Raw genomic sequence first — 27,229 nt, 5'->3', positions numbered from 1 at the left:
AAGTCCAAAAAGCAGACTACAGATCCCAAATCATAATTTTCAGATAGCACACACCTATGAAGTACTATGAAACCTTAGCTCAGAAAAGTCAAAAAAAGCAAACCACTCATCACAAATCATAGGTTTCAGACAACACACAACTATGAAAGGTTAAGAAATCTATCTCAGACAAGCCAAAAAATAGCAGCCCGCACATCCCAAATCATAGGTTTCAGACAACATACATCAACGAAAGACTAAGATATCTAGCTCAGAAAAGCCCGAAATAGTAATTTACATATCCCAAATCATAAGTTTCAGACAACACACAACTACGAAATACTAAGAAACATATCTCATAAAAGCCTGAAATAGCAAACTATTCATCCCAAACTATAGGTTTCAGACAACAAACGTCTATGACAGACTAAGAATCCTAGCTCTGAAAAGTCCAACTAGCAAACTACCCATCCCAAATCATAATTTTCAGATAGCACACACCTATGAAAGGGTAAGCAATCAAACTCGGAAAAGACAAAAATAGCAAACAACTCATCCCAAATTATAGATGTCGGACAACACACAGCTATGAAAAACTAAGAACTCGAACTCAGAAAAGCCCGACATAGCAATTCAAATTTTCCAAATCATGCGTTTCAGACAACACTCACCTACGAAATACTAAGAAACCTTTGGTCAGAAAAGCCTCAAACAGCCGACTGCTCCTCCCAAACTAGAAGTTTCTGACAACAAACACCTATGAGGGACTAAGAATCCTTGCTCTGACATCTAAGCTAAGAAATCTCGCTCAGAAAAGTCAAAAATAGCAAACCACTCATTCCCAAATCATAGGTTTCAGTCAACACATACCTACGAAAGAATAAGAAATCCAGCTCTGAAAAGTCAAAAAATAGCAACCCACACATCCCAAATCATAGGTTTCAGACACCACACACCTACGAAAGACAAAGAAATCTGGTTATGAAAAGTCGGAAATAGCAAATTACACACCTCAAATCATAAGTTTCAGACAACACACACCTATGAAATACTAAGAAACCTTAGCTCAGAAAAGCGTGAAATAGCTAACTACTCATCCCAAACTAGAGGTTTCAGACAACACACACATATGAAGGACTATGAATCATATATCTGAAAAGTCCAAAAAGCAAACTAAAATCCCAAATCATAATCTTTTGGGAACACACAACTATAAAATCCCAAAAAACCTAGTTCAGAAATGTCAAAAGTAGCAAAATAGCCATCCCAAATCATAGGTTTCAGACAAAACACACCTATGAAAGACTAAGAAATCTAGCTTAGAAAAGCCCGAAATAGTAATTTACATATCCCAAATCATAAGTTTCAGACAAAATTCACCTACGAAATACTATGAAACCTTAGCTCAGAAAAGCCTTAAATAGCAAACTATTCATCCCAAACTAGAAGTTTCAGACAACAAACGCCAATGAAAAACTATAAATCATAGCTCTGAACAGTCCGAATAGCAAACTATACAGTCCAAATCATAATTTTCTGACAACATACACCTATGAAAGGTTAAGAAAAATTAGCTCAGAAAAGTCAAAAATAGCAAACCACTCATCCCAAACCATAGGTTTTAGTCAACACACACCTATGAAAGTCTAAGAAAACCAGCTCATAAAAGTAAAAAAATAGCAACCCACACATCCCAAATCATAGGTTTCAGACAACACACACCTACGAAAGACTAAGAAATCTAGCTTAGAAAAGCCCGAAATAGTAATTTACATATCCCAAATCATAAGTTTCAGTCAACACACACCTACGAAAAGCTAAGAACCCTAGCTCATAAAAGCCCGAAATAGCAAACTACTCATCCCAAACTATAGGTTTCAGACAACAAACGCCTATGAGGGACTAAGAATCCTAGCTCTGAAAAGTCCAAATAGCAAACTACACATCCCAAATCATAATTTTCTGACAACACACACCTATGAAACGCTAAGAAACCTAACTAATAAAAGCTGGAATTAGCAAATTAACCATCTCAAATCATAAGTTTCAGACAACACACACCTATGAACGGCTAAGAAATACAGCTCAGAAAAGTCATAAATAGCAATCCATCCTTCCCAAATCATAGGTTTCAGACAATACATACCAACGAAAGACTAAGAAATATAGCTTAGAAAAGTCCGAAATAGTAATTTACATATACCAAATCATAAGTTTCAGACAACACACACCTACGAAAGGCTAAGAAACCTAGCTCAGAAGAGCCTGAAATAGCAAACTATTCATTCCAAACCATAGGTTTAAGACAACAAACGCCTATGAGTGACTAAGAATCCTAGCTCTGAAAAGTCCAACTAGTAAAGTACAAATCCAAAATGATAATTTTCCGACAACACATACCCATAAAAATCTAAGAAATCCAGCTCAGAAATGACAAAAAAAGAAAACTACTCATCCCATATTCCAGATTTCAGACAACAAGCCCCTATGAGGGACTAAGAATCCTAGCTCTGAAAAGTTCAAATAGCAAACTACACATCCCAAATCATAATTTTCTGACCAGACACACCTATGAAAGGCTAAGAAACCTAGCTAATAAAAGCCGGAAATAGCAAATTAACCATCCCAAATCATAAGTTTCAGCCAACACACACCTATGAGCGGCTAAGAAATCCAGCTCAGAAAAGTTAAAAATAGCAATCCACCCATCCCAAATCATAAGTTTCAGACAACACACACCAACGAAAGACTAAGAAATCTAGCTTAGAAAAGCCCGAAATAGTAATTTACATATCCCAAATCATACGTTTCCGACAACATTCACCTACGAAATACTAGGAAACCTAGCTCATAAAAGCCTGAAATAGCAAACTATTCATCCCAAACTATAGGTTTCAGACAGCAAACGCCTATGAGAGACTAAGAATCCTAGCTCTGAAAAGTCCAACTTGCAAACTACACATCCCAAATCATAATTTTCTGACAACACACGCCTATGAAAGGGTAAGAAATCCAGCTCAGAAAAGTCAAAAATAGCAAACCATACATCCCAAATCATAGGTTTCAGACAACACATACCTATGAAAGACTAAGAAATCCAACTCAGAAAAGTCAAAAATAGCAGCCCACACACCCCAAATCATAGGTTTAAGGCAACACACATCAACGAAAGACGGGGCCCGGGGTGGGCCTTTGAGGGTCTGGGGGGCCTTGAGGGCAGGGTGGTCCTTTGGGATCTTGGGGGACCTTTGTGGACCAGGGGCTTCCTTGGGGGTGGGGGTAAGGGGATCGTAACCCTTTGGGGTTGGGGATAGAGGACCTCACGACACTGTTCAATTGGAACTTGTGTATTATAACGACCTCAGAGTTTCATCCTCAAATCCTCTTCTAAAATATCTTCAAAAATCATCTTTTAAAACGTCTCCAACTGTTTCACCGAAATAATTCCCTGTAATAATAATTTCTTCTGAAAAGATATAATAAAGCCGTAAAAACGTATTAAAATGGTGGCTCATGAGCCTTTGGGCGCCAGGAGCCCTTTGGGAGCCCGGAGAACTTTTGAGGATCGTGGGCTTCCTTTGGGATTGGGGTATCGGAACCCTTTTGGGTTGTGGTAGGGGACCTCACAACACTGTTCAAATGGAACTTGTTTATTATAACGACCACATAGTTTCACCCTCAAATCCTCTTCTAAAATCATCTTTTAAATCATCTTTTAAAATGTCTTTAACTGTTTCGCCGAAATATTTCCATAAAATGTCTAAAACGGTTTTGCCCAAATAATCCCTAAACTTAATTTCAGCGTGTTTCTTTTGTTTTTGGCATCGCTGCGCTGACACATTTCAAATTACTAAGAAACCTGATTCCTACGCTAAAACAATTCATCACTAAGATGTTTCTTTGAGAATTGTTTTCCATGGCGTTTGGTTATTAATATCTTTTGGAGTTCGACCAGTAGAGTTGTTTCCGAGGCAAAGACATTAATGACTTGGATCTATTCCTGGAGAATCGTTTCTAGGCGAAAATTTTTAAGGTCTGACAGATGATGTCATTGGTTGATTGATCCGTCAAGAAAGGGGAATTAAATTGTTGTTTCTAAGGGGAATTATTGATTCACGAAAGGGGAATTGAGGTCGACAGCACAGGTGTTTCAAATTCCTGGACACCTTGACATTCGCTGAGAGCGTGCACTTACAACAACAACAACATCGACCTTGAAAATTTAGGTCATTGACACACTTTGATTACGCAATCAATTTCTCAGAAATCCATCTCCCCTTGGGGACTCTATGCCCAAATTTGATGTTAAAAAAAGTTGTAGGTGGCAGCAGGGGTGCGTGACACGAGTCGGACCCCCCTTTCTACTAATGGACCGCAAAATATATTCAAGACATGTTTGATGATTAACATCAAAACCTGGGTATTGAAATAAGTTTATGAACTACTACTACTACTAACAACTCACCACAGCACCAAGCCGCCTGAGGCCAACACAGCTACGCGTGCTCCTCCATCATAATTTTTCTAAGCCTCCCTCTTTACACCCTCTCAGGAAGTTCCCGTATAAATTAAATCTCTTTACGATATCATCTCACCCCAACCTACTACTACTACTACTACTACTACTACTAACAACTCACCGCAGCACCAAGCCGCCTGAGGCCAACACAGCTACGCACGCTCCTCCTCCCCCCCAATCTATTCAAAGCCTCTTTTTTACACCCGCCCACGAAGTTCGAATTTTCTTTAAATCTTTCTTTATGACGTCCTCCCACCCCAGACGGGGACGACCTGTTTTCCGTTTAGCCCTAGACGATTGGCTAAGAAGAACTGCTTTTAACAGTATGTCATCCTTCATTTGCGAAACGTGCCCATGCCGCATAAATCTTTCTGCGGCCAGATCCCGACAGAGCAGCATTTAGCCAAATTACTCGTACAGAATATTACTCGGCATACGGTCAGTCAGCCGGGTACCCAGAACGACCCTCAAGCAATGTCTCTTAAAAACATATAGCAAATCTTCATCCGCTTTTCGTAGCGTCCATGCTTCAGAGTCATATTTGACCACTGTCATCACTGTAGCTTCTAATATTCTAATCTTGGTTTGCAGACTTATCTTCCTATTCTTCCAGACTTTTTTTAACTGTGAAAAAACACCCTGAGCCTTGGCTATTTTATATTTAACATCTTCACTGCTCCCATCATCTTTACTAATAATACTACCAAGGTAAGTGAAGCTGCCCACCTGATCCATCTTTTCATCACCCAACGTCACCTTTTCATCCTCACTTATTCCCAGCCTTAGTGACTTAGTCTTCCTAACATTAATTTTCAAAGCGATTCTAGCACCCTGAACTCGCAAAACCTCTGAAACTTCATTCATTTTGCTCACACTTTCATCTAGGATGCTTAAATCATCAGCATAATCCAAGTCCAGGAGACTTTTTCCTCCCCATTTGATTCCGTGGTCCGCCATTGCCTTTCCTGTGCTCCTTAAAACAAAGTCCATCAAAATAATCCATACAAAGGGGGATAGAACAAAACCCTGCTTAACTCCTGATTTAATACATAACCAGCTGCTAACCTCGAATCCTACCTTAACCGCAGCAGTGTTATTCTCGTAGATAGCACTAATAACTTTAATGTATTTGTCTGGTGTACCATACAAGGATAAAACCTTTGCTAAAGCTCTTCTATCAATAGAATCAAACGCTTGCACATAATCTATAAACCGAGGACCAAACGTATTTGATATCTCAGGCACTTCTCAATTATTAATCTAAGAGTGAAAATTTGGTCGACAAATCCTCTACCTTTTCTAAAACCGCGCTGCTCTTTTCTTAAAACTTTGTCTACTGCATCTCTCAGTCTAAAAATTATTATAGTAATAAGTAATTTATCACCTACAGAGACCAGACTAATGCCTCGATAATTACCACACTTAGTTTTATCACCTTTCTTATAAAGTGGCTTAATTAAGGTTTTCCTAAAATCGTTAGGTACTTTCCCTTTTTCAAAAATCATATTCATAATCTTCAGTAACTTAGTAACTTAGTAACTTCAGTAACTCTCACCCCAACCGCGAGCGCAAATGTTCTTTTTTTTCTGTTAAACAGTAAAACAAGACGAGGGAATCTGTCCTATACCTTTTTACACTGGATTAGTTATATCGAGACAGCTTTCCTAAAATGAAAACTTGATTTAAATATAAAGGTTTAACCATTTAATTTTACTTGCTCAGATACCTGAGATGCTTCCTAAGCTATGTTTTGAGTAATCTTATAATGTTGATAACCACCTTACATTAATGATGAATCGTGCTTATCAGTCTTATATACACAATTTTAGGAAAAAATAGGCATTCTGGGGGGGGGGGGTATCAACTGGATATGTAAAATCTATTTATCTATTTAAACGTAAACAAAAATTAGTAAGCCAAACGGTTTGTTATTTGTAAAAGATTAGTGTGACTTAGCAGGCAATGTTTCCTCTGTTAAATCTTGAGTAATACCAGTGGTATTACTCAAAAGACGTCTTCAGTTTAGCTTTCTTACTGAAACGAAGTTCTCTTATGCCTATTTTATCCATTGGCAACCCCGCGTCATCGATAGTTGTGCCAGTGAAGCTCAAACAGAAACTAGTATGTCAGGAACTGGTTATTTGATAAATGCTTTAATGAATATTTAGAATGCTTACAGTGACAGCTAGTCTGCGGTTAAATCATTCGTGCATGAATATGTTTAAAGTAATCCTAGCTATTTCTCTCTTGGAGTTTTGTCATGTGTCGATTTCCCTTCCAGTTTTGACCACGTTATGTCACATTTAGAATTTATGCTCGTTATAAACAGACAAAAAATAAATTAAACATGAACTACTAAATTTAAGAAACTATTTATCTTCATAGGACATCATTTAGCTGAAATTGGGAGAACTGTTTGCGCAAATTTGCAGCTTTGCTTATTTCGAAATTTAAAAATAAAACAATTTCTCGGGAATGTCAGTAGCATGGCTATTGAATATTTATTCTGGCGTCGAAACGTCAACTAAATTATCTATTCATAAACGGAAACATTAGAAAAAATGCTTTTTTAGCTGGATCTGAAAGAGATAGAGTTAGAAGCTGTGAAAGAAGAAAGAGATACAGCTCGACGGGATGTACGGGATACTCATTTGGCCAAAGATGAACTCATCAAACGTGCGTGGGAAGTTAGAGACCAGGCTGTTCAGCGGAAAAATGCAGCAGAAATCGATCATGCAAAAACACGAATCGAACTTCTTCAAGCAAATAGCCAGCTATTAGATGTTGTGCAGCAAAAAGTAGAGTTAAGTCAGCAGTTGGAACAGTGGCAGGTAAGTATTTTTTCAAACTACAGTTGTATAAACCACGCAAAGTGTCGGTACTACTTTGGAATAAAACGACGCTCTTCTTGAATGATGTTCTAGGAAGAATTTTGAAGCTGATAGGTTACAGCTCGAACTTTTATTTCGAAGTACGATTAACTCGTAATAAATTCAGGAGTGCTGTTATTGTAAACTTTTCAGACATAACATGAGCAGCATAAAATATGTTACTAGTCCATAATAAATTACCATAGCAAGAGAATATTGCCCTGACTCTATTGTGGGGCTGCCCAACTGGAGTTTTCCCTCCATAAATAGCGAAGGAAAATGAAAACTATGTGTAGGAGGTAACCATAACACCGGAACAGCTAAGATATTTTGTGAAAAAAATGCTGATGTTGTGACTCTAGCCAGGAAACAAAAGCACTGCAGTCACATTTGAAGTACTTATAATACTACTACTACTACTAACAACTCACCGCAGCACCAAGCCGATTGAGGCCAACACAGCTACGCACGCTCCTCCTCCACCCCAATCTATTCAAAGCCTCCCTCTTTACGTCCTCCCACCCCACACGGAGACGTCCTGCTTTCCGTTTATCCCTAGATGGTTGGCCGAAAAGTACAATCTTCGGCAATCTCTCATCCTTCATCCGCACAACATGCCCTAGCCACCTCAACCTTTCTTTCATTATAGCCCTAGAAAGCGGTATTGAACCACATTTTTCGTACAGTTGAAATTTCGTACTGTTTGAAATACGGTCAGTCAGCCGGGTACCCAGAACAATCCTTAAGCAATTTCTCTAGAAAACATCTAGCAAATCTTCATCCGCTTTTCGGAGCGTCCATGCTTCAGAGCCATATTTGACCGCTGTCATCACTGTAGCTTCTAATATTCTAATCTTGGTTTGCAGACTTATCTTCCTATTCTTCCAGACTTTTTTTAATTGTGAAAACACACCCTGAGCCTTGTCTTTTCTACTTTTAACATCTTCGCTGCTCCCACAATCTTTACTAATAATACTACCAAGGTAAGTGAAGCTTCCCACCTGATCAATCTTTTCATTACCCAGTGTCACCTTTTCATCTTCGCTTTTTCCTAGCCTTAGTGACTTAGTCTTCTTAACATTAATTTTCAAACCTATTCTAGCACCCTGTACTCGCGAAACCTCTAAAACTTCATTCATTTTGCTCATACTTTCATCTAGGATGCTTAAATCATGAGCATAATCCAAGTCCTGGAAACTCGTCCCTCCACATTTGGTTCCATGGTCTCTCATGGGCTTTCTAGTGCTCCTTAAAACAGAGTCCATCAAAATAATCCGTACAATGGGAGTTAGAACAAGGCCCTACTTTACTCGTGACTTAATACAAATTCCACCGCTATCCTCATTTCCTAGCTTAACCGCAGCAGTGTTATTCTCGTACATAGAACTTATAACTTTAATGTATTTGTCTTATATACTATATAAGGAAAAAACCTTTGATAAAACTCTTCTATCAAAAGAATAGAATGCTTGCTCATAATCTATAAAACTGAGGACCAAAGGTTTTTGAAAACTCATGCACTTTTTAATAATTAACCTAAGAGTGAAAATTTGGTCGGCACATCCTCTACCTTTTCCAAAACCGCACTGCTCTTCTCTTAAAACTTTGTCTACGGCATCTCTCAGTCTAAAAAGTATCATATTACTAAGTAAGTTACTACCTATAAAGACCAGACTAATGCCTCGATAATTGCCACACTTACTTTTATCACCTTTCTTATGAAGTGGCTTAATTAAGGTTTTCCTAAAATCGTTAGGTACTTCCCTTTTTTCAAAAATCATATTCATAATCTTCAGTAACTTATTTCTAACCTCAGAGCCACCATATTTAAGAAACTCATTTACCACCCTATCAGCCCCTGGAGCCTTATTACTCTTTAATCCTTTTATTACTGTTGCTAATTCCTCCTCACAAAGCAAATCTTCCTTCACATCCAAGGTATCATAAACTTTTTCATTTTCCTCTATATTTTTTCCTGCAACTCTATCTCGGTTAAGCAAATTCTCAAAATGTTTGACCCATCTCTCTTTAGTTTTTTTCCCTATCGCTAATTGCGACCCCATTCCTATCTTTAACTGGGCCAAGTCCGGGTTGAATACTCCCTCTCAATTTGTTAACGTGCCAGTACAATATTTTACTATTATGCCGTCTAGCTGCATCTTCCAGATCCTCGGCAATTTTATCCTCCACTTCACACCTCCTTAGTTCATATTTTAATACTTTCTCCACTTTCTTTACATTTCTTTTGTTTCCATATGATCTATCACTCAGATAATTCTTGTACAAGTCCTTACTCCTTTCTATTAAACATAAAGCTTTTTCACTAATATTCTTAGCTGCAGTTCTAGCTTTCTTCCCTAAGACACCATCAGCAACTTCATAAATTATTTTTCTAAAATTATTCCAACCATTTTCCACATTATCAAATTTTAAACTCTCAAGTTTAGTATTCAAACTGTTCCTGGAAAGTTTCTCTCAAATTCTCATCCTGGAGTCTACCAACATCATAACTTCCCGGTAGGTAGTTACCCTTCCGATATTTTAGCTTTAAATTAACACCTTATACTACTAGATGGTGATCTTTACTTTTAGCATCAATAACAGCACTCCTATATACCCTAGTATCTTGTATTGATCCTGTCAGTCTTCGGTTTACTATAACATAATCAATATGGTTTGCTGTCTTACCATCACGTGAATACTCTGTTAACTTATGAGCCATTTTATGACCAAACACCGTATTGGTTATGACTAGATTGTTATACCTACAAAATTGCAAAAGTCTGTATCCATTACTGTTTTCTTTTCCTACACCAAATTTACCTCGGCTGGGATGCCATCTATACCTATTTTTACCAACCTGGGCGTTAAAATCTCCTAATAAAAATACCATATTTCTACCTGGGACCCTGTCTGTTTCCTCCTGTAACTCTAAGTAAAATTCGTCTGAGTTACTAGTATCTCCGTCAGTCGGTTCAACAGGGGTGTATACTACTATAACTGATACTCTTAACTTTTTAGTCATAAAATGAGCAATTAGTATTCTATTATTAATACCTTCCCAGCCTAAACGAGACTTGGCAGCTTCCTTATTTATCATGAGCCCTACTCCCTGTCTATGTCCCCCATCCTTCCTGCCTGAGTAAACAAGTTCTATATCACCTAATTTCATGGTTCCTACCCCTGGGATATGAGTTTCTGAAATTCCTAATAAATCCAGTTCTAATCGTCTGAATTCGTCAGTCAAAATGTCGATACGATAGTCATTTTTTAATGTCGTAACATTCCAAGTTCCAATTTTCATGTTCTTTAAATCAGCAGTGTAAGTCAATCTCATACAGAGCTCTGTAATTAAGCATCGGTAATTGTTTCTGTATTTACTTCTGTTTTTGTTTTTGTCTAGCCTGTTTCTGTTTTTGTTTTTCTAAAAACAGAACAGAAAGGAGAAACAGGTCAACTGTTTTTGACCGACCGGTTTTTTGTTTATATTTTTTTTCTTTTTTTTTTTTTTGTTTTTTTTTATTTGTTTTTTTTTTTAGTTTATATTTTTCTGAAAAACAGAAACGGTGCCGATGCTTATTTGAAATACCGTGATTTGTCTTTGAAGGGTTTATGGAACGTGAATGCATCAGTTCTGGTGTACTGAAAATACCTAAATCAAAATTTTATGAACAATCCAGTCTAAATTAACCTACCCTTACACATCCTTATTTGGTTATTTTAACCAGTTTTTTCACGTGAATTTGAGACCTTACAGCCTTCAGTAAGTTGTTGATGGTTTGAGGATGAATTCCAAACCAAAATTGTATACTGAAAATGAATATTGGGTGGTGTTTTCTCTATTTTTCGTGCCAAATTTCTCAAGTTCACCAGACCTGTTTGAGAGAGCATTACTGTGGTTGTATGGCAATTTGCTTGTGTAAATGCTGCAAAACCGAGCTTTTCATCAGTTACCTAGAATATGTCTGTCAAGAGCTTTACTTATTAAATCAAAAGATCGTTATATGCGATTGTCAGAAACTTTTCTTAACAATAAATGTATTTTAAGCACAACATTGATTGGATCAAAATGATGGTTCGCAGAACTAAAACAATATTTTCTTAGATTGATCCCGAGAACCCTATTTCCATGTTTAATTAGTCCTTACGTCACTTATTGCCTGAGTATATGGATGTCAACTATTTCGTATTTCCCGAAACTACTCTCAGAGATTTGCGATGCAGCAAGAAATTTTGTATAGAAAATAAATCATTCCGAAGCTGAACTGTTACTTGCTGAAAATGGCTTCAGTTTCAGTAGAGTCGGTTTATGTTCCTTTGGCACATCTTTAGTTTCTCTTCAGCTTGATTGGAATCTCTCTAAGTCCTTTAGATATATTCTTGCATCACCAATTAAATATGTATTTATCCTTATTCTAAATGAAGAGAGTACTTCTATGCTCTTATTGTGAAACACTTTCTTTTCTCATGAAAATCACTGAACAATCATCGGCAAAACAAGGAAAACCCAATAAATGAATCGAAAAACTCCCCCTAAGTTGGAAAATCTTTAGGTTTGTTAGTGCTTTCCCCGAAATTTGTAAAACCCGGGAAACTAAAGGTTGCAGGGACACTTTAAATACAAGACGCTCTCATTAATAGCTCAATGAGTTAGCAAGACTGGGTTTCATAATGAAAAGCAAAGAAACTGCAGCCTGATCCACATTGTAAGCAGTGAGATTATCATTTTTTGAGTAATGCTCATAGCATCCTTAACAGGTTCTTACAGCTCTTATTTTCAGATAAAATTAATACATTAAATGGTGTCAACTGTTGTATATTCTCCCTGGAAAACTAAGTGACGTGAAGGATTATGAGGAATCCCTTTCGACATTCCGTCCAGGAGCTTGGTTTTTTTTTTCTGAAATGTGTCCTGTGTCTTACTAAAAAAAATTATTTATTATCGTATACGTATACCGCTTGGTTTCAAATATTCTAGACGACATATTATCCCCCTTCTCCTTAGATTTTATAAAATATGAGAAAAAAGGGGCAGAATAATTCACATGGTGAGATTGGCTTAAAACAATGACAAACAATAAACAACAGAAATCATAATGCGTATGAAAGGGATCGCCCTCTTCTCAATACCCCGCTCCTTTCGCTAAAGTTTGATTTTTTGTTCCAGTTATTTAAGAATGACTCCTGAATCACAAAGGCCGTTTAATTAGAACAATAAGCTCTTTTAGAAGTTCTAAAAAAAACTTTAGCGTAAAGAGCGAGGTAGTGAGGAGAGGCGATCCCCCTCATTTACGTAATAATTTCTGTTAGTTTTAAGTTTTAATGTTGGTCTTTACTTTCAGCTGAAAAAAAAACATTTTTTTATTTAATTTCTGATCGATTTTTAAATAATGCTGGGAAATCCAGCGCTCCCTCCATGGAAAAAAAACCTTCCCCCACGAAATCTTTCTCCATGGAAAGATCCTCCCACGTACCCCTCCAACCCCCATCCGCCAAAAAAAAATCTCCCCTAAAAACGTCTGTATACTTCCCAATAACCAATACTATACATAAACAATGGGCAAAGTTCATAGCTTTCAGCCCTCCCCCGGGTATTGTGGGGGGCCAACAAGGCAGTATCCAGGGGGGGGGGGCTACCCGGTTTGAACCCGCCCCCCCGCACTTTTTGACCGAGTCGAAAACAAGTCGAAGATTGGTAAAACCTAGGTAAAAATCAGTAAAATTAGTCGAAAACTGTGTCAAAAATTAGTAAACCCCCCCCCCCGAAAAAGTCAAAAATTAGTAAAAACCCCCCGAAAAAAATCCTGGATCTGGCCTTGGGGGCCAAGTATCCTCAAAGACATAGTTATGAGATTTTTTGGCTACGTTAGAAAAAATGGCTATTTCAAAATTTTGATCAATTGACTTTGCGGAAAAATGAGCGTGGGAGGGGGGCTAGCTGCCCTCCAATATTTTTGGTCACTTAAAAAGGGTACTAGAACTTTTGATTTCTGATCCTATAAACCCTCCTCCGATCTTTTACGATGACTGGTTCGATACGATCACCCCTGGAAAAATAAAAAAAAAAATAAAAAAAAATAAATAAACACGCATCCGTGATCTTTCTTCCGGCAAAAAAATGCAAAATTCCACTTTTTTGTACGCAGGAGCTTGAAACCTCTACAGTAGGGTTCTCTGGTATGCTGAATTTGATGGTGTCATTTTCATTAAGATCGCTTGATGTTTTGGGGGTGTTTCCTCCCTCCCCCCTTTTTCAAAAATTGGGCAAATTTTCCCAGGCTCGTAATGGGTAACATTAAAATTGATGAATTTGCAATGTTTTGAATAATCATCTAAATTCGATTTTTTTTTTATATATCTGCTGTTATCGAGGCTCTGTTTCTTAGTTTCGGTTACTATTGAGCCGCATCGCTCCTTAATTACAGTTCGTTACCATGAACTGTTTGATTAATGTCAAGAAGAGTTAAATTGCTGAGACTAGGTATACGTGAATATGAAAAGGCGATGCTGGGTACCGAGAAAATCGATCAAGTTGGCGGCTTAACCTACCTAATACGTAATCATTACACTTAGGCAGCGCAATAGCGCTGCCTAAGAAAACGAACGAAGTTGGCACAATGTATTATTTTTTTTTTGGTCTTAGACCAGGGCACTTCGTATCGGAACTACCGCAAATCAGCATCGATAAATAGATGAAACCCAAAACGAACAGAAATTACAATAATTAACCGAGTCAAACTCAAAACGAGCAGAAATTAACATAAGTTGGGCGCAAAAACCACTATGTCTTCCCAAAGCCAGAACAAAATATGCACTCTACTGAAAAAATATAAATGTTTTTACTTTTATAACTTTAATAAATACAATAATATTAACATTTTGATTACTAAATATCAGTATATGTATACTAAACTGACAATGCACATTCATTTGTATTTTTGTATTTTTTTAGTTGCTTTCCAATCACTTTTGACTATTAAAAAGGGCACTAGCCCTTTCAATTTGCAATCGAAAGAGCCCTTTTTGAAGTTTCTACGACAACGCGTTATAAAAAACCTTGCATGGCCCCTGGGCATAATTTACAACCCTTGTTCTGAGGGCTGTGGGGGGGGGGTTGTCATCCGCAAAGACCTAATTTCCAAAACTTAAAACTACGTTGAATAAAATGGGTATCTCAAAATTGTGATTGGATGTGCTTGGGGAAAAGGTGGGTGTGAGAGGAGGGTTATTTACCCTCCAATCACTTTCGACTATTAAAAAGGGCACTGAGGGCTCTGAGGGGGTCATCATCATAAAAGACCTAATTTCTGAGGGTTGTGGGGGAGTGTCCTCCTCAAAACATTTTCGATCTGGAAATCAACTATGCTGAACAAAATGGCTATCTCAAAATTTTGATTGGATGTGTTTGAGGGAAGGCTGGGCGTGGGGGGGGGCTAGTTGCCCGTCAATCACTGTCGACTATTAAAAATCGCACTAGCCCTTTGAATTTCCAATCAAATGAGCCTTTTTTGAAGTTTCTACGACAACGCTTTCTATAAAAACATTATATGCCTCCAGGGCATACTTTAAAACACTTGCCCTGAGGGTTGTGGGGGAGTGTCCTCCTCAAAAACATATTTTATATTTGGAAATCAACTACGCTGAAAAACTGACTAGCTGAAAGGTTTGATTGGATGTGTTTGGGGGAATGATGGGCGTGGGAGGGGGGCTAGTTGCCCTCCAATCACTTTCGACCATTAAAAAGGGCACTAGAAGAGGGTTGTGGGGGAGTGTCCTCCTCTTTTCTTAGTCCCCGTTTCTTGTCTCGTTCTCGAGTGTCCCCGTTCTTTACTTAGGCAGTGCGATCCTGCTGCCTATGATTTATACAACAACTTTCCAATCAATACAGCCCTCCAATCACTTTCGACTATTAAAAGGGTCCTAGCCCTTCGAATTTCCAATCGAATGAACCAGTTTTGAAGTTTGTACGACAGTACCTTCTATAAAAACCTTATATGCCCCCAGGGCATAACTTAAAACCCTTGCCCTGAGGGTTGTGAGGGACTGTCCTCCTCAAAAACACAATTTCCATCTGGTATACTATTCCGCTGAACAAAATGGCTATGTGAAATTTTCGGCGTGTTGTTTTTGTGGGAATGGTGGGCATGGGGGAGGGGGGCTAGTTGCCCTCCAACAACTTTTAACTATTAAAAAGGGCACTAGCACTTTGAATTTCCAATCGAATGAGCCCTTTTTGAAGTTTCTAAGACAACGTCTTCTATAAAAACATTATATACCCCCAGGGCATAACTAAAAACTCTGGCCCTAAGGGTTGTGGGGGACTGTCCTCCTCAAAACATATTTTCTATCTGTATATCAACTACGCTGACCAAAATGGCAATCAAGCGGGTGAAGGGAGGGGTTTGGGGGACTGAGGGGCGGTGGGGGGCTAGTTGCCCTCCAATCACTTTCGACTATTAAAAATGGTACTAGCCCTTCGAATTTCCAATCAAATGAGCCTGTTTTGAAATTTCTACGACAAGGCTTTCTATAGAAAGCTTACACTTCTTCAGCTTATAAATTAAAACCCGTGACCCAAGGGTTTTGGCGGGGTGTACTCCTCAAAAACATATTTTCTATTGCAACATCCCCTACGCTAAACGAAATAGCTCTCTCCGCTTTTTGATTGGATGTGTTTGGGGGAATTATGGGCGTGGGAGGGGGGCTAGTTGCCCTCTAATCACTTTCGACCACTAAAAAGGGCACTAGAACTCTCAATTTCCAATCGAATGAGCCCCTTTTGAAGTTTCTAAGACAACCCCTTCCATATGGAGTGCCCTGCTCTAAAAGAAAAAATTAATACATAGTACATTTTGCCAACATTGTTCTTATATGCCCTCAGGGCATAAATTAAAACCCTTGCCCGAGGGTTGTGGGGGAGTGTCCTCCTCAAAAACATATTTTCTATGTAGAAATCAACTATGCTGAACGAAATGGCTATCTCAAATTTTGATTGGATTTGTTTGGGGGAATGAGGGGCGTGGGGGGGGGGGCTAGTTGCCCTCCAATCACTTTCGACTATTAAAAAGGGCACTAGCCACTCCAATTTCCAATCGAATGAGCCCTTTTCGAAGTTTCTACGACAACTCCTTCGATAAGAACTGCCCGGGTATGGAGGGAAAAAAAACAATAAATAAATAAATAATACAGTGTGGCAACATCGTTCTTTACTTAGGCATCGCTAGCGCGCTGCCTATGAACGTTGTCGTAGAAACTTCAGAAAGTGTTCATTTGATTGGAAATTGAAATGGCTAGTTCCCTTTTTAATAGTCGAAAGTGTTTGGAAGGCAACTAGCACCCCTCTCACGCCCACCATTTATCCAAACACATTCAATAAAATTTTTTAGATAGCTATTTTGTTCAGCGTAGATTAATTCCCCATATAAATTATATTTTTGAAGATGACAGTCCCCCACAGCCCTTAGGGCAACGGTTGTAAATTATGCCCTGGGGGCATATAAGGTTTTTATTGAAAGCTTTGTCGTAGAAATTTGAAAAAGGGTTCATTCCATTGGAAATTTAAAGGGCTAGTGCCCTTTTTAATAGTCAAAAGTAATTGGAGGGCAACTAGCCCCCCCATGCCCCCCCTCCTAGGCCGACCTTTTCCCCAAACACATCCAATCAAGATTTTTGGATAGCCATTTTGTTCAACGTAGTTAAAGGTTTTAGAAATTAGGTATTTGAGGATGATAATCCCCTTAGAGCCCTCGGGGCAAGGGTTGTAATTTATGCCCTGGGGGCATGTAAGATTTTATAGATAATGATGTTGTAGAAACTTCGAAAAGGGCTTATTCGATTGGAAATTAGAAGGGCTTGTGCCCTTTTTAATAGCTGAAAGTGATGGGAGGATAATTAACACCCCTCTCACACCCACCATGTCCCCAAACACATCCAATCAAGATTTTGAGGTAGCCATTTTGTTCGACGTAGTTAAAAAGTCCCGAATTATGTTTTTCAGGGTGACACTCCCCCCCCCCCCGCCCTCAGGGCAAGGGTTGAAAGTTATGCCCGGGAGCATATAAGGTTTTTTTGTAGAAAGCGTTGTCGTAAAAACTTCAAAAAGGAATCATTCAATTGGAAATTGAAATCGGCTACTGCCCTTTTTAATATTCGAAAGTGATTGGAGAGCAAGTAACCCCCCTCTCACGCCCATCATTTCTCCAAACACATCCAATCAAAATTTTGAGATAGCCATTTTGTTCAACGTAGTTGAAAGGTCCGGGAATTATGTCTTTGAGGATGACAACCCCCTCACAGCCCTCAGGGCAAGGGTCGTAATTTATGCCCTGAGGGCATATAAGGTTTTTCTAAAAAGCGTTGTCGTAAAAACTTCAAAACGGCTCATTTGATTGTAAATTGAAAGGGCTAGTGCCCTTTTTAGTAGTTGAAAGTGATTGGAGAACAACTAACACCCCTCTCACGCCCACTGTTTCCCTTATTACTTCCAATCAAAATTTTGAGATAGTAATTTTGTTTAGTGTAGTTGAAAATTCTGGAAATTAGGACTTTGAGGATGAAAACCCCCTCACAGCCCTCAGGGCAAAGGTTGTAATCTATGCCCTGAGGGGCATATAAGGTGCTTATAGAAAGCGTTGTCGTAGAAACTCAAAAGAGCTCATTCGGTTGGATACTGAAAGGGCTAGTACCCTTTTTAATAGTCGTAAGTGATTGAAAGGCTTGACATTTTGTAATAAAGATCGATGTGGGTACAATGTATTATTATTATTAATTTTTTTTTTTACCAGGGCACTTCGTATCGAAGCAGTTGTCATAGGAACTTTTAAAAGGGCTCATTCGATTGAAAATAGAAAGGGCTAATGCCCTTTTAATAGTCAAAAGTGATTGGGGGGGCAACTAATCCCCCTCCTGCGCCCACCCTCTCATTTGCCTATTGTGTTTAAAAACTAAATGTTGCCTTAAGATTAAATCAAAATACACTGTGTTAAGGCTGATTCCCAATAAGGCATCTCAGCAGTATCCCAAGAACGACTGAGGGTATTATGTTCAAACTTTTGGGGCTACTTTTGCTCTTAAAATTTAACCAAATCAAAATAGCGTAAGCGTATCCAAGCTATCAAAGAAAATGAACAGATTTTTTTGCGAATGGTATCAAGTTTTCTATTTCAGGTCAACTAGAGGAGGTATGAAACTAAATTAAACACTACTATTTGTGTCCAGATTTTTAAAAGGGTGTATGCTGTTAAAAATTGCTGAAAATTTTTCTCCAGCATACAAATAGCAGCCAAACTATAAAGTCTTAAAAAAGCGAAAAGATTTAAAGTATTATTTTCTATTTCCCTGAAAAGATCTTCTCAATATAAAATGAATATATTTTAAACATTTAACATTATATTTTAAACATTACATTTACCTAGGTAGTATTATTAATAAGGACGGTGGGTGCAGTGAAGATGTTAAAAGTAGAATAGTCCAGGCCCAGGGTGTTTTTTTCAGTTGAAAAAAGCTTAGAAGAATAGGAAGATAAACTTATGAATTGAAATTAGAATATTAGAAGCTATAGTGATGAAAGTGGTCAAGTATGGTTCTGAAGCGAGGGTGCTCCGAAAAATAGAAGAGGAGTTGCTAGATGTTTTCCAGAGAAATTGCCTACGGATTGTTTTAGAGACCCAGCTGACTGACAGTATCTCAAATAGAGAGCTGTATGAATAATACGGTTCAATCCCGCTTTCTAGGGTTAGGGCACGCTCTGCTGATGAAGGGTGACAGATTGCCAAAGATTTTCCTTGTCTGCCAGCCTTCTAGGGCTAAACGAACAGCGGATCGTCCCCGAATGGGGTGGGAGGATGTCACAAGGAAAGATTTAAGGGATATGGGAACTTCTTGGAAGGATGTAAGGAGGGAGGCTTTGAATAGATTGGGATGGAGGGGGGGGGGCGTTCTTAGCTGTATTGGCCCCAATTGGATTGGTGTTGCAGTGACTTGTTAGTAGTAGTATTAGTAGAAGTAGTAGTCCCTTTTCATGGTCGCATCTATATTTTTAATATTGATTGTTTTAATGAAAAAACTTAGATTTACTGACAGAGGAGGAAAGCCGTTCTATCTTATAGATTAAATAAAAAAAAAACAAATTTTTTAAACTGAAAGTAAGGAGCGACATTAAAACTTAAAACGAACAGAAGTTATTCCGTATATGAAAGGGGCTGTCCCCTTCTCAACGCCTCGCTCTTTACACTAAAGTTTTTTATTGTTTTAAAAAATACAGTTGTGAGACAGAGTCAAACTTTAATGTAAAGAGCGAGGCGTTGAGGATAGGACAGCTCCTTTCAAGTGCGGAAAAATTTCTGCTTTTTTTAAGTTTTAATGTCACTTCTTACTTTCAGTTTAAAAAACTTGTTTTTCTTATTTAATTTCTGATCGTTTTTTAATTAATGCTGCTTTTATTTTGGTTCACCGTCATTGAATAAGTAAACAAAATTTGCATAGAAATTTTACTTTTCGTTTGCTAAATGGCTGTCTCTAAATTTGGTTCTGATGTAATTTACAAACTAACTTACGTAAAGACTTCTTTATTCGTATATTTTTCTTCTGGCAAAAAATACAAAGTTGCCGATTTTTGCAGATATGAGCTTTAAACCTATGTAATAGGGTTTTCCGATACGCTGAATCTGACGGTATGATCTTCATTAAAATTCTTTCACTTATAGGGGATGTTTCCCCCCTCTTTAAAAAATAAGGTATATTTTCTCAGGCTAGTAGAACTTGATGAGTAATACTAAACTTAATAGAGCTTGTATATTCAGAAGCACCGTTTTATGCCCATTCTTTTGAAACTTTTATTTACATCACAATTCTGTTTTAAAAACTTACGATTACTATTGAGCCGTATCGCTTGTTTTTTTTTATTACGTATATGTTATTACTTATATGAGGGGGGTTCTCCCCTCAGTCAATACCACGCTCTTTACGTTAAAAGTTAAAAACAAAATTAATTCACAAACCCCTGAATCACAAAGGCCGTTTAATTAGAATAGATAGGTCTTTTGAAAGCACTAAAAAAAAAACTGTAGTGTAAAAAGCGAGGTATTGACTTGGGGGAGAACCCCCTCATATACGTAATAATTTCTGTTCGTTTTAAGTTCTAATGTTGCTTCTTACTTTGAGTTGAAAAAACTTGTTTTTTTTATTTAATTTCTGATCGTTTTTTAAGTAATGCTTGGAAATCCGGCGCCCCTTCATAGAAATGACCCTTACCCCAAAGAAACATCCTCCACGGAAAGATACTCCCGAGTAACACTCTCCTCCAACCCCCCCCCCCCCCACCAGAAAAAAATCCTTCCTGAAAATGTCTGTATGCTTCCCAATAACCAATAGAATATGTAAGCAATGGGCAAAGTTCATAACCTGCAGCCCTTCCCCTGGGAACTGTGGGGGATTAAGTCATCCTAAAAGACATATTTATAAGATTTTCGACTATGCTGAACAAAATTGCTATCTCAAAATTTTAATTGGGTGGCTTTGAGAAAAAAATGAGCGTGGGAGGGGGCCTAGTTGCCCTCCATTTTTTTGGTCACTTAAAAAGGGCACTAGAACTTTTAATTTCCATTCCAATGAGCCCTCCTACGAAATTTCAGGACCACTGGGTCAATACGATTACCCCTGGGGAAAAGAAAAAAAAAAACAAAAATAAAACAAATAAACACGCATCCGTGATCTTTCTTCTGGCAAAAAATGAAAAATTCCACATTTTTGTAGATAGGAGCTTGAAACATCTACAGTAGGGTTCTCTGATACGCTGAATATGATGGTGTGATATTCATTAAGGTTTTATAACTTTTACGGAGTCTTTACCCCTTTTTTTGAAAATCGGCCACATTTTCTCAGGCGCGTAGCGTTTGATGGGTAAGATTAAACTTGATAAAACTTATATATTTGAAATCAGCATCAAAATCTGATTCTTTTGTTGAATCTATTGGTATCAAAATTCTGTTTTTTAGAGTTTCGGTTACCGTTAAGCCGGGTCGCTCCTTACTTACAGTTCGTTACCACGAACTGTTTGATAGATGGAAGGATATATTAAAAAAAAAAATCGTCTCTCCTAATCTTCTATAATATCGCAAATATCTTTTGGAGGGACTTAGCTTCATTTCAAATGGTAAACAAATTGAATTGGATTAAAACCAAGCCATTGAGCCATGGCGTGTATGTGGTACCCAATGTTTTTAAAGTACTAAAGGCTTAATATGAAAAATAATAAAAAAAAACGGAAAAGACAAACGGAAGACAAATATAATAATAGATGGTTTCACATGGTAAGGTCCTTTGCGTTTTCTTTTTATGTATTGTGCAAATTCACACTTAGTAGCCTGCAGCTGTCACTATAAATCGAGGATATTCGTTTTCAGCGATTTTAGTTTGAAAGTTTTTTATTCTGCCATCGTACTTTCTTTAGCCCTTTAAGACGCTTTTTAAAACGTTTATTTAAATATTAGGTTCCTGAATAATGCTACAAATAGCATCACAATTCGGGAATACCCTAGCGGTACCAACTATAATAAATAGTGTTTTAAGCAGCTGGAGAATATATAACAGCTGATGAAAGCCGACCGACAGTTACCAAATGACTATCCAGTTATTGTAAAAGACTTGGAGCAGGAAAAAGCCCTCCATCCTATCCCTTCAAGTACAGATTGGAAAGTTTTTTATAGCATGTAAAAAAAATTAATTCTTATTCCAATCGCTTTTTTACACAATGAATTAATTTATTTTTTAATGACTCACTCTTCTGGAAAAGAATATTAAACTTCTGATACATAATCTGGATAATCATTGTGTCAGTAATTTATATATTTAATTCTTGTTTTGTGGGATTTTGTTTGCTTCCTTTTAATTGAGAGGCTGGCTTTTAATGTCAGAATGATATATTAGTCAATTTGGTTAACGCTGCGTGCAACTGTTTTATTCACTATGTAATTATTCTATAAGGATTTGAATATTTGTCACGCATCTGGTGATTTTCTTCATTTTTTTTGTATTTTTTTTTATAGAGCTTAGGATTTGAGAGTGAAAGGTCTTGATGCTAAATTGGACCATAGTCCAGGTCAGCGTTGCCATAATAAAAGGGTGGTGCTACAGATAGAGCTTTTCAATTCAAGTTTGTGCAGAAGCTTGCTTTCCAGTGTTGGCTTACGGTGTCCTTTGGAGGGACGTTTTAGTCCTGTGGCGCATTTTTAGTATTTTTAGTCCTGTGGTTGGAGCAAAGTGGAAATAAGAAAGGTTAAATTTCTGAAAATCTTTAACTTTAGCTTATGAGATATCAAACGAAATTAAAAGCTTATCTTATTCAAAATATGAAAGTTCTTCATGAAAGTCCTTCATATGGATACTTCAGTAAGAGTAGAAATAAATTATGAGAAACTGAAAAATAAGAAGTAAATTTAAAAAAAAACATCAAATATTTCTCGTACGGTATTTAATGAAGCCGTAATACATTCAATATTCTTTAGATTATTTCCAAACTGCTAATCAGAGGTGAAGACCAAGGAGAGGATTACAAAGATATTTACACGTTTCTTCTGTTAAAATTTTAAAGGACCGCTGAAGTTCTCATGGACCCGGAATTGAGGCTATGGAGTTTGAAATACAGTTGCGTCAACCCCAGTATGTTTCCAATTATAATAAGACTAGCCAAGCCCATGCTTTGTTTGTCAGCTTAGAACCTCAGCCCTGGAATTGAGCACCACATACCTGTCATTCTGAATTCATACTTTTCAGCTCTAAATGCATAATTTTCAAAGTGCAAAAACTAACAGTAATCACAAGATGTTTATGAGACGCATATCGATGGATACTGTCGGCCCTTTACTTTCTAAGATGAGAGACAATATTTTAATACCAATCATAGTCGTTGTCCGACCGTTTTTGATTAGTCATTATGCGAAGTTAACAGACTGCCAAGGTGAACAAACGGTTCGACATTTGTTTCCCCACCACCACTGAAATACACCTTCTTTTGTTCTCTTATAGGCCTCCCACCAATGAATTCATAACCTTGTCCATTCTTACTCAGATTCGTCTCCTTAAGGAAGGTAAAGAATCAGACTCATATAGACTTAGGCCTGAACATCTGGTATTGTGATGTTAGTTCAACATATTGTGCTGGTTTTCCAAGCCTCCAAGCCAAGTTTCCCATGCCAAGTAAAAACTCACTGCATTGTGTGAAGTGTGAAGGCATCGTGACTTCGGTCCCGAAAAATAGTAAAGGAATATTGTAATTCCTATCGCCTTACTGCTTTTGCCCATTAAACTCAAATCCGGTCCAACTCGAACTCGGTTTAACTCAACCCCCATTCAATTCTACCTTAATTCCATTCAACACTCGTGCAATGCAACCCTCATTCAACTAAAACTAATTCAAATCAACCCTATGTAGTTCAACTCCAATGAAACTTAACCCCATTCAGTTCAATCCTAATTCAATTCAACTCCTGTAACTGGTTGTCTAGGTTGTCTAGATTGAGTCAGGTCAGGTCAAGTTGAATGTGGCTGAGTTGAAGGGGGGTTGAGCTGCATTTTGTTTGTGTTAACGGGGGTTGGGCTGCGTGAAGATTGAGTTAAAATTTTTTGAGTTAAATGGGGTTGAGCTAAACAGGGTGATTTGAATAGGGGCTGGGCTGAGTGAGGGTTGGGTCGAACAAGGGGCTGAATCAAATGGCGCTAGGTTGGACGCACCTAATAGATTATAAGTAAGTTGTTTCTTCAAAGATTGAGTTTCCTGTTTTGAGTATCGTCAGCCTCCAGACTCTAAGATCCTCGTTGACCTTGCCACTATTTCTGCTTCCGCGTCTATTAAGCATCTTGGGCTTCCATAAAGTGGATCAATTCGAGAAGTGAGGTTACTCATTATCAGCATCTTAAACGGGAAGCTGAGAAGGTCTTATGAACTTTTCTCCAGAGTGAAAGGTCTCTTTAATAAGAAAACGATCATCCGCCTTTATAATGCATTTTTGCTCAACGCATTTTCTTCCTGGTTCCAAATTTAATTTTTTTTTTTTTTTTTACAGTTTCTAGACAAAAACAAAGTCGTTTGCTGCTTTTAGATTTATTTCCTGGTATTTCAATTTGGGCCCACAGTAGATATCAAGAAGTTATGGAGTCTTTTAAATTTCATGAAAAAATCGGTAACTTACAGGCTGTAGTAGCTAGTGCCCAATTCGATCTATATATATATATATATATATATATATATATATATATATATATATATATATATATATATATATATATATATATATATATATATATATATATATATATATATATATTATATATATATATATATTATATATATATATATATATATATATATATATATATATATATATATATATATATAATTTTTTTTTTAGTTTTAACATCCTTTTTTGTCTTTGTGTTGAAACGTGTGTGTGCCCTTGGTTAGAACTTCCGTTTTAGTTTTTCCTTCTCTTTTCCATATTCTTGCTATTTAATTGTCTGTGTATAGAGGGTTTAAACCAAATATTGTTTATAATTATTGTGCATTTATTACAATATTATACGTTATTAGAACATCGAGATATTAAGCTCTTATTTATCCCAGAAATTTGGTGGGGGGGGGGGGTTAGGAATCATAATTACTATTGAACAATAATAAACACTATTCGGAATAGAAGAGTTGCAGTTTCTTAACAAATTAGGATATAATATATTGTACTTAGGATATCCTAATATAATATTAGGATATAATATATAGTACTACTACTAACAACCCACTGCAGCACCAAGCCATCTGACTGATCTGAGATCAACACAGCTACACACGCTACTCCTATATCCTAATCTATTCAAAGCCTCCCTTTTTACAGCCTCCCAGGAAGTTCCCATTTCCCTTACGACATCCTCCCACTTCATTCGGGAACAACCCGTTTTTTTTTTGACCCTAGATGGTTGGCCGCAAGGACGTTCTTTGGCAATCTGTCATTCTTCATCTGCAGAACACTTCCTATCTATTTCATTCTTTCTCTCATTATAGCCCTAGAAAGCAGGATTGAACACAATTTTTTATAAACTTACTATTTGAGATACGGTCTGTCAGTCTGGTATCTGAAACAATCCATAGGCAATTTCTCTAGAAACATCTAGCAACTCCTCTTCTGTTTTTTTTTTTTTGGAATTCCCACGCTTCAGATCCATAATTGACCACTGTCATAACTGTAGCTTCCAATATTCTAGTCTTAGTTTGCAGACTTATCTTGCTATTCTTCCAAGCTTTTTTCAAGTGTGAAAAATCACTCTGGGCCTTGGCTATTCTACTTTTCACATCTTCACTGCGCCCACTGTCTTTGCTAATGATCCTACCTAGCTACGCACAGCTGTCCCATTGATCGATCTTCTTGTTGCCCAATATTGCTTCTTCACCTTCACTTATTCCTAGTCTTAGCGACTTAGACTTATTGACGTTAATTTTCAGACTTACTTTTGCTCCCTGAACTCGCAAAATCTATAAAAGTTCATTCACTTTGCTAAAAATTTCATCTGGGATGCTTAAAGTATCAGCATTATATAATATAGGAGAGTTTTACTTCTTCATTTAATTCCATGTCCTCCCATTGCCTTTGTTGTGCTCCCATTGCCTGTTGTGCTCCTTAGGATAAAGTCGATCAAAATGATCCACATGAAGGAAAGTTAGAAGGCAATCCTGCTTAACTCCTGATTTAATACAAAACCAGCTGCTAACCTCATTTCCTACCTTAACCACAGGAATGTTATCCTCCGTACATAGCACTAATCACCTAATGTGTTTGTCTGGTATACCATACAAGGATAGGACCTTCGTTAAAGCTCTTCTATCAGCTGAATCAAATGCTTGCTCATAATCTATAAAACTGAAGACTAAAGATTTTTAATGTCTCAGGGACTTTTCAATGGTTAATCTAAGAGTGAAAATTTGGTCCACGCATCCTCTACCCTTCCTATAACCGTCTGTTCTTCTCTTGAAACTTTGTCTACAGTATATCTAAATTTTATTTAGATATTACAGAAACGAAGATTTCCTACAGAAACCAGGCCAATGCCTCTATAATTACCAAACACACTCTTATCATCTTTCTTACGGAGGGTTCAATTAGAGTTTTCCTAAAACCGCTAGGTAATTCCCCCTTTTCAAAAATTATATTAATAATCTTCAGTAACTTATCTCTAACCTCACAACCATCATATTTAAAATATCATTTACCATACTATCAGCACTTGGGGCCTTAGCATATTTTAGACATCTTAGTACTCTCACTAATTCCTCCTCACAAAGTAAATCTTCCTTCACATCCAAAATGTCACAAACTTTTTAACACTTTTCAGTATCCTTTCCTGCAAGTCCTGCAACTGTTTCACGGTTTAGAACATGCTCAAAAGGTTCTGCCCATCTCTCTATTGACTATTCCCTTTCAATTTATTAACACGCCAGTACAGTATATTACTATTGGGCCGCTGGCTGCATCTTCCAGATCTTCGGCAATTTTATCCATGGTCTCCACTTCATACCTCCATTTTAATGTTTTCTCCACTTTCTTTACATGCCTCTTATTTCCCATCTATCACTTAAACAATTCTTGTACAAGCCCATCCTCCTTTCTATTAAGCATTTCGCATTTTCACTAATATTCCTAGCTGGGTTTCTTACTTTCTTCCCTAAAACACCAGTAGTATCCCATCAATCTATTCTACGACATGCCCTCTCTTTTCCCATAGGATTTCAAAGACATGCCCACCCTTTTCCCTTAGAATTTCTACGGCATGCCCTGTGACATCACGACATACCCTGGTAAGATTCCCATGGGAGCCCTCT

The 27,229-nt window shown here is 37.5% G+C and overlaps 1 protein-coding gene across 1 annotated transcript in view; it reads left to right on the top strand.

Moving 5' to 3' along the window:
- The window catches only part of t (C45 family peptidase tan), a 65,341-nt gene that overhangs the window by 19,351 nt on the left and 18,761 nt on the right, over positions 1-27,229 (top strand). Inside the window, exon 6 of the mRNA XM_089089157.1 lies at positions 7,072-7,329. Coding sequence (XP_088945283.1) covers positions 7,072-7,329 — 258 coding nt within the window. The remainder of the gene's footprint in view (positions 1-7,071; positions 7,330-27,229) is intronic.

This window comes from Artemia sp. Qi Xiang Cuo, chromosome 5, assembly GCF_049724085.1.
Source record: "Artemia sp. Qi Xiang Cuo chromosome 5, ASM4972408v1, whole genome shotgun sequence".
NCBI classification, from domain to species: Eukaryota; Metazoa; Arthropoda; class Branchiopoda; order Anostraca; family Artemiidae; genus Artemia; species Artemia sp. Qi Xiang Cuo.
This window is presented reverse-complemented; position numbering and strand designations above follow the sequence as displayed.